Here is a 10,640-nt window from a genome sequence, read left to right as displayed (position 1 = left end):
TTGGTTCGTCAGACCAGAGAAAATTGTTTCTCATGGTCTGAGAGTCTTTAGCTGCCTTTTGGCAAACGCCAAGCGGGCTGTCATGTGCCTTTTACTGAGGAGTGGCTTCCGTCTGGCCACTCTACCATAAAGGCCTGGTTGGTGGAGTGCTGCAGAGATGGTTGTCCTTCTGGAAGATTCTCCCATCTCCACAGAGGAACTCTGGAGCTCTGTCAGTGACCATTGGGTTCTTGGTCACCTCCCTGACCAAGGCCCTTCTCCCCCGATTGCCCAGTTTGGCCGGGCGGCCAGCTCTGGGAAGAGTCTTGGTGGTTCCAAACTTATTCCATTTAAGAATGATGGAGGCCACTGTGTTCTTGGGGACCTTAAATGCTCCAGATGTTTTTTGGTACCCTTCCCCAGATCTGTGCCTCGACACAATCCTGTCTCGGCGCTCTACGGAAAATTCCTTTGACCGCATGACTTGGTTTTTGCTCTGACATGCACTGTCAACTGTGGGACCTTATATAGACAGGTGTGTGTCTTTATAGAAGTCTTCTTCCTTTGCAAGTTTTGAGCTTATGCTGTGGTAGATAGTGGTATATTGCATCCTTCTGCCAACAATGGCTGACACTTAAATAACGTGCCATACAATTCTGCAGCACGCCACAACTTTTAAAAGTAAGAACCACTGTAGACAGGTGTGTGCCTTTCCAAATCATATCCAAGTAATTGACTTTACCACAGGTGGACTCCCAATCAAAGTTGTAGAAACATCAAGGATGATCAATGGAAACAAGACGCACCTGAGCTCAATTTTGAGTCTCATAGTAAAGGGTCTGAATACTGATGTAAACAAGGTATGTTTAAAAAATGTTTTTTTAATACATGTGCAAATATATCTAAAATACCTGTTTTAGCTTTGTCGTTATGGAGTATGTATATGAATGTAAATGTATAGATATATTTTTAGAATAAAGCTGTGACACAAAATGTGGAAAAAGTTAAGGGGTCTGAATACTTTCTGAATGCACTGTGTCTCTTTCGGTGGTGATAAAAGGGGAAGTCTGTAGTGTTTGATCATTAGTATCGGTGAAAGTAAATCCAGGGTCGGCTCTAGTCTTTTGGGGCCCTAAGAGATTTGGTTGGGGTGCCCCCTCACCATTTTGCCATGGGGAGATTTTCTTTTACAGTTATAAAGATAATTTCCTACAATTGTACACATTTTGTAATAACATCTGAGTGAGAATGACTATCAAAAGCAACGTGCCTTGCCCGGTCCCTATTTGGCCATGATTACTACTAAGGTTAGATAGCTGGCTAGACTAACTTCCAATCTAAAAACGCTAATTCAGTGACTATCAGTGACAAACAAACCGCTGATGCACAACCAAATGTCTAAATTGGACCTGGTTTATTCTACTATTCTGAGTCTTAATAGTAAGTTGAGACCCAGACTGAGCTCCTAAGATATTGTCAAACCACGCAAGAGGCAGTCAATGGACTGGGAGTATCTGGAGATGGACTTGACCTCCAGGCAAGCAACCAGAGCCATGTCGTCTGCATATTTGATGAGGCCACATCACTGTTGCTTCCTAAGAGATTTGTCCACATCCTGCCTTTCTATTCACTAACCTGACAGACAATCTCTTTGTCCGAATGTTCTTTCCTCTTTCAGTTTCTGTCCTGTTTTCTTCCTTTGTGGATTTTATCCACATGCCTCAGCAGATTATTCTTTTGAGAGAATCTTTTACCACAGACAGAGCAGCCATGTTGTTTCTCTCCAGTGTGAGTCAGTTTGTGCCTCGTTAGGTCCCCCTTTTGATTAAAGCTCTTCCCACAATCACCACAGCTAAAAGGTTTCTCACCTGTGTGAGTCAGTTTGTGCCTGGTTAGGCTACCCTTCAGATAAAAGCTTTTCTCACAATCACCACAGCTAAATGGTTTCTCTCCTGCGTGAGTCAGTTTGTGCAAGGTTAGGCTACCCTTCAGAAAAAAGCTTTTACCACAGTCACCACAGATAAATGTTCTCTCTCCTGTGTGTGTCAGTTTATGCAAGGTTAGGCTACCCTTCAGAAAAAAGCTTTTCCCACAGTCACCACAGATAAATGTTTTCTCTCCTGTGTGAGTCAGTTTGTGCCTCCTTAGGTCTGCCATCCGATTGAAGCCTTTCCCACAATCACCACAGCTAAATGATTTCTCTCCTGTGTGAATCAGTTTGTGCATGTTTAGGTGCCCCTTCAGATTGAATTTTTTCCCGCAGTCGCCACAGCTAAATGGTTTCTCTCCTGTGTGAGTCAGTTTATGTATGGTTAGGTGCCCCTTCCGAATGAATTTTTTCCTGCAGTCTCCACAGCTAAATGGTTTCTCTCCTGTGTGAGTCAGTTTATGTTCAGTTAGTCTCACCTTCTGACTGAAGCTTCTCCCACAGTCAACACAGCTAAAGGGTTTCTCTCCTTTGTGAATCCTCATGTGCCTGGACAGAATTCCTTTGTGTTTGAAGGTCTTTCCACAAACTGGACAGATACAGGGTTTCCCACTGTGACAGAGTTGGACATGGGCCTTCAGTTTACAGGTGGAGTTGTAGAGTTTATTGCCGAAGCTGCAGTCACTGAGTCTCTTCTTGGTGAGAGTCACATGTTTCTGCAGGTCAGCTTTCAGAGGAAACGTTGCACCACAGTCACGGCAGCTGTGAGTTTTTCTAGACGTGGTGCTGGATTTGGAACAGTGTTTCTTCAATGGTGGACTGGGATCCAATGGTGGGCTGGGAACCAATGGTGGGCTGGGAACCAATGGTGGACTGGGAACCAATGGTGGACTGGGAACCAATGGTGGAATGGGATCCAATGGTGGACTGGGATCCAATGGTGGACTGGGATCCAATGGTGGGCTGGGATCCAATGGTGGGCTGGGATCCATTGGTGGGTTCAGATCCAATGGTGGACTGTAGTCAAGTCCTACTGTGTCGCTGCTTACAGCTGAACTGTGGCTGGAGGCATTGTTTTGATTATCTGGAGGGTCACAGGGAATGTTGAGACCCTTAATATGGATCATAGTGCCAGAAGGTTTGAGATCCACTAGTTTAGAGTCTCTCTCTCTGTTCTCCACAGTCTGGGTTTGGGGAAGAGTCAAGGACTGAAGTGGGTCCTCCTGATCACATTCACTTTTCACACAGGAAGGAGTGAATATGGAGTCTTTGGTATCAAAGAGCCCTTGAAGCTGCTCTTCCTCCTGACTGGTCCTGACTTCCTCCTGTTCCTCTTTAATCTGTTTGGTCTCTGGGTCCTTCTGCCCCAGACTGGGGCTCCACTCCTGCTCACAGTGCTGCTGCTCAGGGGGAACCTCCTCTTCAGAGACAGAGAGCTGCAAGGTGTCTGGAGGGAAGGAGAGGAGGGGTAGATGTTATTTATATACCACAGAATTAAATAGAACACTTAAATCACACAGGTGAATTAAAAATCTGATCTTTTAATTGCTTTATTGGCTGTCCATGATCTACACCAGGGGTGTCCACCTCCTTTAGTCTACACCAGGGGGGGTGTCCACCTCCTTTAGTCTACACCAGGGGGGGTGTCCACCTCCTTTAGTCTACACCAGGGGGGTGTCCACCTCCTTTAGTCTACACCAGGGGTGTCCACCTCCTTTAGTCTACACCAGGGGGTGTCCACCTCCTTTAGTCACCTCCTTTAGTCTACACCAGGGGGTGTCCACCTCCTTTAGTCTACACCAGGGGTGTCCACCTCCTTTAGTCTACACCAGGGGGTGTCCACCTCCTTTAGTCTACACCAGGGGGTGTCCACCTCCTTTAGTCTACACCGGGGGGGTGTCCAACTCCTTTAGTCTACACCAGGGGGTGTCCACCTCCTTTAGTCTACACAAGGGGGGTGTCCACCTCCTTTAGTCTACACCAGGGGGGTGTCCACCTCCTTTAGTCTACACCAGGGGGTGTCCACCTCCTTTAGTCTACACCAGGGGGTGTCCACCTCCTTTAGTCTACACCAGGTGGGTGTCCACCTCCTTTAGTCTACACAAGGGGGGTGTCCACCTCCTTTAGTCTACACCAGGGGTGTCCACCTCCTTTAGTCTACACCAGGGGGTGTCCACCTCCTTTAGTCTACACCAGGGGTGTCCACCTCCTTTAGTCTACACCAGGGGGTGTCCACCTCCTTTAGTCTACACCAGGGGGTGTCCACCTCCTTTAGTCTACACCAGGGGGTGTCCACCTCCTTTAGTCTACACCAGGGGGTGTCCACCTCCTTTAGTCTACACCAGGGGGTGTCCACCTCCTTTAGTCTACACCGGGGGTGTCCAACTCCTTTAGTCTACACCAGGGGGTGTCCACCTCCTTTAGTCTACACAAGGGGGTGTCCACCTCCTTTAGTCTACACCAGGGGGGGTGTCCACCTCCTTTAGTCTACACCAGGGGGGGTGTCCACCTCCTTTAGTCTACACCAGGGGGGGTGTCCACCTCCTTTAGTCTACACCAGGGGGGTGTCCACCTCCTTTAGTCTACACAAGGGGGGGTGTCCACCTCCTTTAGTCTACACCAGGGGTGTCCACCTCCTTTAGTCTACACCAGGGGGGGTGTCCACCTCCTTTAGTCTACACCAGGGGTGTCCACCTCCTTTAGTCTACACCAGGGGGGGTGTCCACCTCCTTTAGTCTACACCAGGGGGGTGTCCACCTCCTTTAGTCTACACCAGGGGGGGTGTCCACCTCCTTTAGTCTACACCAGGGGTGTCCACCTCCTTTAGTCCCGGGGCCTCATTCGGTCTTCAACGAGGTCCGCGGGGAAAATGTGTTATATTTCCTCGCTGTCAAAATGAGACAAAAAAATAAGTCTTTGATGCATTGTTTTTTTTCTATGTTCGATGTTCCCCGACTGCTTTCATTTCAGTGATTATTAACGAGAGTCAAGAAACTCTACGAATACAGGATATAGGACTGATGTATGGCGCCACTTCCACATGTCAGATATGCTTTTTACTCACTGAATACTCAACGAATACTCACTGAATACTCACTGAATACTCAACGAATACTCACTGAATGCTCACTGAATACTCAACGAATACTCACTGAATACTCACAGGATATAGGACTGATGTATGGCACGACTCCCACATGTCAGATATGCTTTTTACTCACTGAATACTCAACGAATACTCACTGAATACTCACTGAATACTCAACGAATATTCACTGAATACTCACAGGATATAGGACTGACTGATGTATGGCACGACTCCCACATGTCAGATATGCTTTTTACTCACTGAATACTCAACGAATACTCACTGAATACTCACTGAATATTCATCGAATACTCAACGAATACTCACTGAATACTCACTGAATACTCACTGAATACTCAACGAATACTCATTGAATACTCAACGAATACTTAATGAATACTCACTGAACACTCACTGAATACTCCAGGTTAGATGACTTTTTCCACGTACAGTGATGAAAGACACAGAGGCTTAAGGATTGTAGGATCCGGCAGAGAGACTTAATCATATTCCATCATAAGCAAACAAGAAAACGCAGAGGCGGTGCTCCTAGTATCCGGGGACTTTAATGCAGGGAAACTTAAAATCAGTTTTATTTCAGCATGTTTATCAGCATGTTAAATGTGCAACCAGAGGGAAAATAACTCTGGAGCACCTTTTACTCCACACACAGAGATGCATACAAAGCTCTCCCTTGCCCCCCATTTGGCAAATCTGACCATAATTCTATCCTTCTGATTTCTGCTTACAAGCAAAAACAAACAAACTAGGAAGCACCAGTGACTCAGTCAACAAGAAAAGTGGTCAGATGGAGCAGATGCTAAGCTACAGGACTGTTTTTTTTTTTCTAGCACAGACCGGAATATGTTCCGGGACTCTTCCGATGGCATTGAGGAGTACACCTCATCCGTCACTGGCTTCATCAATAAGTGCATCGATGACGTCGTCCCCGCAGTGACTGTACGTACATACCCCAACCAGAAGCCATGGGTTACAGGCAACATCCGCACTGAGCTAAAGGGTAGACGTGCCGCTTTCAAGGAGCGGGACTGTAACCCAGAAGTGACACAAGCATACCAAATGAGCTAAATTATTTCTATGCTCACTTCGAGGTAAATAACACTGAAACATGCATGAGAGCATCAGCTGTTCCGGACGATTGTTTGATCACGCTCTCCGTAGCTGATGTGAGTAAGACCTTTAAACAGGTCAACATTCAGAAGGCCGCAGGGCCAGATGGATTACCAGGACGTGTACTCTGGGCATGTGCTGGCCAACTGGCAAGTGTCCTCACTGACATTTTCAACCTCTCCCTGTCTGAGTCTGTAATAGCAACATGTTTCAAACAGACCACCATAGTCCCTGTGCCCAAAAACACTAAGGTAACCTCCCTAAATGACTACCGACCCGTAGCACTCACGTCTGTAGCCATAAAGTGCTTTGAGAGGCTGGTAATGGGTCATATCCGAAACCATTATCCCAGAAACCCTAGACCAACTCCAATTTGCATACCGCCCAAACAGATCCACAGATGATGTAATCTCTATTGTACTCCACACTGCCCTTTCCCACCTGGACAAAAGAAACACCTATGTGAGAATGGTATTCATTGACTACAGCTCAGCGTTCAACACCATAGTGCCCTCAAAGCTCATCACTAAGCTAAGGACCCTGGGACTAAACACCTCCCTCTGCAACTGGATCCTGGACTTCCTGACGGGCCGCCCCCAGGTGGTAAGGGTAGGTAACAACACATCCGCCACGCTGATCCTCAACACGGGGGCCCCTCAGGGGTGCGTGCTCAGCCCCCTCCTGTACTTCCTGCTCACTCATGACTGCCAGGCACGACTCCAACACCATCATTAAGTTTGCTGATGACACCGCAGGCCCCCATTCTCATCGACAGGGCTGTAGTGGAGCAGGTTGAGAGCTTCAAGTTCCTTGGTGTCCACATCACCAACAAACTATCATGGTCCCAAACACACCAAGACAGTCTTGAAGAGGGCACGGCAAAACCTATTCTCCCTCAGGAGACTCAGGAGATTTTATATGGGTCCTCTGATCCTCAAAAAAGTTATACAACTGCACCATCAAGAGCATCCTAAGTGGTTGCATCACTGCCTGGTATGGCAACTGCTCGGCCTTCCCGACCGCAAGGCACTACAGAGGGTAGTGCGAACGGCCCAGTATATCACTGGGGTCAAGCTTCCTGCCATCCAGGACATCTATACCAGGCGGTGTCAGAGGAAGGCCCTAAAAATGGTCAAAGACTCCAGCCACCCTAGTCATAGACGGTTCTCTCTGCTACCGCACAGAAAGTGGTACCAGATCGCCAAGTCGCTCTGGATAAGAGCGTCTGCTAAATGACTTAAATGTAAATGTAAAAGGCTCCCCCCCCACAAGCCATATAACTCCTGAACAGCTAATCAAATGGCTACCCAGACTATTTGCATTGCATTTTCTATTAAAACCAACAATGCAGTTAAGGGCTTGTATAAGCATCTACTACACCTGTTGAAATTTGGCGCATGTGACAAATCAAATTTGATAAACAGATATGAAAGTTTATCTGGAACAGAATTAGATATACAACATGACAATGACCAAAATACAGGGTGTGGCCTCACTATGTCATCACTCAGACATGGTTTAGGGTAGTTCAGCAAATTCATTTAGGCAGAGAGGTCAAACCAGGCCTAACAGATTATTATGTGTCAGATCAATTGAGACCTCTTGTGTTGATGCAATTCAGAATGTGACTCCACATGGGAAGACATCGAGACTCTGACAGAGATACCTGTAAAGGTCTGTTTTGGGTAATATAAATATACAATAGACAAAATCAGTGGATTAATTTCTCTCTTAAGACATGGTTTAGGGTAGTTCAGCATTCATTTAGGCAGAGAGGTCAAACTGCTGAGCCCAGCATACGACCCCAGCTTCATTCCTGCAACTCAGGATAGCAGATTTGAACAGAGGACGCAGAGGCATCACATCATTTTTTACAATGATAAGGAATGGAGATCTAGAGAACTTCCAGGACATAAGTCAAAGACACATGGTTTGGATAAACAAGACGTTTACAGGTACCTGCAGGTTTGGCACAATTTTTTTTAAAATAAATAAAAGTGACACCTCAGAAATTGATCCAAGTATTCACTAATGCATAGAGATCAAAACAACTATTTCAAACCTTTACTATTACTACTATTACTCTGTCCTCAACAAAAACAATACAAACTAAACTCAGCAACAAAAATAAACGTCCCTTTTTCAGGACCCTGTCTTGCAAAGATAATTCGTCAAAAAAATCCAAATAACTTCACAGATCTTCATTGTAAAGGGTTTAAACACTGTTTCCCAGGCTTGTTCAATGAACCATAAACAATTAATGAACATGCGTCTGTGGAACGGTTATTAAGACACTAACAGCTTACAGACGGTAGGCAATTAAGGCCACAGTTATGAAAACTTAGGACACTAAAGAGGCATTCCTACTGACTCTGAAAAACACAAAAAGAAAGATGCCCAGGGTCCCTGCTCATCTGCGTGAACGTGCTTTAGGCATGCTGCAAGGAGGCATGAGGACTGCAGATGTGGCCAGGGCAATAAATTGCAATGTCCGTACTGTGAGACGCCTAAGACAGCGCTACAGGGAGACAGGACGTACAGCTGATCGTCCTAGCAGTGGCAGACCACGTGTAACAACACCTGCACAGGATCGGTACATCCGAACATCACACCTGCGGGACAGGTACAGGATGGCAACAACTGCCCGAGTTACACCAGGAACGCAATCCCTCCAACAGTGCTCAGACTGTCCGCAATAGGTTGAGAGAGGCTGGACTGAGGGCTTGTAGGCCTGTTGTAAGGCAGATCCTCACCAGACATCACCAGCAGCAACATCGCCAATTGGCACAAACCCACCGTCGCTGGACCAGACAGGACTGGCAAAAAGTGCTCTTCACTGACGAGTCGCGGTTTTGTCTCACCAGGGGTGATGGTCGGATTCGCATTTATCGTCAAAGTAATGAGCGTTACACAGAGGCCTGTACTCTGGAGTGGGATCGATTTGGAGGTGGAGGGTCCGTCATGGTCTGGGGCGGTGTGTCACAGCATCATCGGACTGAGCTTGTTGTCATTGCAGGCAATCTCAACGCTGTGCGTTACAGGGAAGACATCCTCCTCCCTCATGTGGTACCCTTCCTGCAGGCTCATCCTGACATGACCCTCCAGCATGACAATGCCACCAGCTATACTGCTCATTCTGTGTGTGATTTCCTGCAAGACAGGGCTGTCAGTGTTCTGCCATGGCCAGCGAAGAGCCGGGATCTCAATCCCATTGAGCACGTCTGGGACCTGTTGGATCGGAGGGTGAGGGCTAGGGCCATTCCCCCCTCAGAAATGTCCGGGAACTTGCAGGTGCCTTGGTGGAAGAGTGGGGTAACATCTCACAGCAAGAACTGGCAAATCTGGTGCAGTCCATGAGGAGGAGATGCACTGCAGTACTTAGTATCTGGTGTGGCCACCAGCTGCATTGACTGTTACTTTTGATATTGCTCCCATCTTTGTTCAGGGACACATTATTCAATTTCTGTTAGTCACATGCAATTCTGGTGCAATCCATGAGGAGCAGATGCACTGCAGTACTTAATGCAGCTGGTGGCCACACCAGATTCTGACTGTTACTTTAGATTTTGATCCCCCCTTTGTTCAGGGACACATTATTCCATTTATGTTAGTCACATGTCTGTGGAAGTTGTTCAGTTTACGTCTCATATGTTGAATCTTATGTTCATATAATTATTTACACATGTTAAGTTTACTGAAAATAAACGCAGTTGACAGTGAGAGGACGTTTCTTTTTTTTGCTGAGTTCATATTAAACAGAATTGGAGGAGGAACTTAACGTCACGGTAAAAGTTCAAAACAACTTTAAAAAAAGCCTAAACAGTTTAGTTAATTGAGTATAACTATATCTAACTATCAGTATTATGGCTACATACAAACCTATTCTACATAGTTGTATCTCTGGTGTCCTCCCCAGCAGTCTCCGTAGCAGATCATTCTCCTCCTGGTACTCTGCTACAGTTTCCTCAATCGCACCAAAAATCTCCACAGCAGCAGATGCCGTTAAACGTTCATTTAACAACACACTCAACAACTGTAGTTTAGACGTTTTCAGTGGACTGAGAGTTGGGTATTCAGCTAGTACGGCTTCTTGACATGGGTCCATCTGATCACATTCACTTTTCACACAGGAAGGAGTGAATATGGAGTCTTTGGTATCAAAGAGCCCTTGAAGCTGCTCTTCCTCCTGACTGGTCCTGACTTCCTCCTGTTCCTCTTTAATCTGTTTGGTCTCTGGGTCCTTCTGCCCCAGACTGGGGCTCCACTCCTGCTCACAGTGCTGCTGCTCAGGGGAACCTCCTCTTCAGAGACAGAGAGCTGCAAGGAGTCTGGAGGGAAGGAGAGGAGGAGCAGAGGTTACCTATACAGCATAGAATTAAATAGAAAACTTGAATGATACACATGAATTCTAGATCTCTGTGATCTATATAGTCAGGGAGGAGTAGAACCTCTAGCCTCATAGTTGAAGCCTGTGCCTGAGGTTGAGCAGAGGGTCCATTGAAAATACGGTACAAT

General features: G+C 46.5%; 1 protein-coding gene across 1 annotated transcript; it reads right to left on the bottom strand.

The window, feature by feature from the left end:
- Window positions 1-1,499: 1,499 nt before the first annotated feature.
- LOC135574159 (zinc finger protein 724-like) lies at window positions 1,500-10,401 on the bottom strand. Its single transcript, XM_065025055.1, has 3 exons — window positions 10,005-10,401; window positions 2,134-3,353; window positions 1,500-1,965 (listed from the first exon to the last, which is right to left on the bottom strand). The coding sequence occupies exons 1-3, from the start codon at window positions 10,228-10,230 to the stop codon at window positions 1,654-1,656; spliced, it is 1,758 nt and encodes a 585-aa protein (XP_064881127.1). The 5' UTR covers window positions 10,231-10,401; the 3' UTR covers window positions 1,500-1,653.
- Between the last annotated feature and the right edge of the window lie 239 nt (window positions 10,402-10,640).

Source organism: Oncorhynchus nerka, linkage group LG12 (genome assembly GCF_034236695.1).
Source record: "Oncorhynchus nerka isolate Pitt River linkage group LG12, Oner_Uvic_2.0, whole genome shotgun sequence".
In the NCBI taxonomy this organism is placed as follows: Eukaryota; Metazoa; Chordata; class Actinopteri; order Salmoniformes; family Salmonidae; genus Oncorhynchus; species Oncorhynchus nerka.
The sequence above is the reverse complement of the archived record's forward strand: the minus strand, read 5'-3'. Positions and strand labels throughout refer to the sequence as shown.

Excerpts from the sequence above, each read along its gene's own strand:
- LOC135574159 (XM_065025055.1), bottom strand. The coding sequence starts at position 10,230 with ATGGACCCATGTCAAGAAGCCGTACTAGCTGAATACCCAACTCTCAGT. Across the intron at positions 3,354-10,004 it reads GATACAACTATGTAGAATAG|ACACCTTGCAGCTCTCTGTC; the intron begins GTTTGTATGTAG and ends CCTTCCCTCCAG. Across the intron at positions 1,966-2,133 it reads GGAAAGGCTTCAATCGGATG|GGTAGCCTAACCTTGCACAA; the intron begins GCAGACCTAAGG and ends TTTTTTCTGAAG.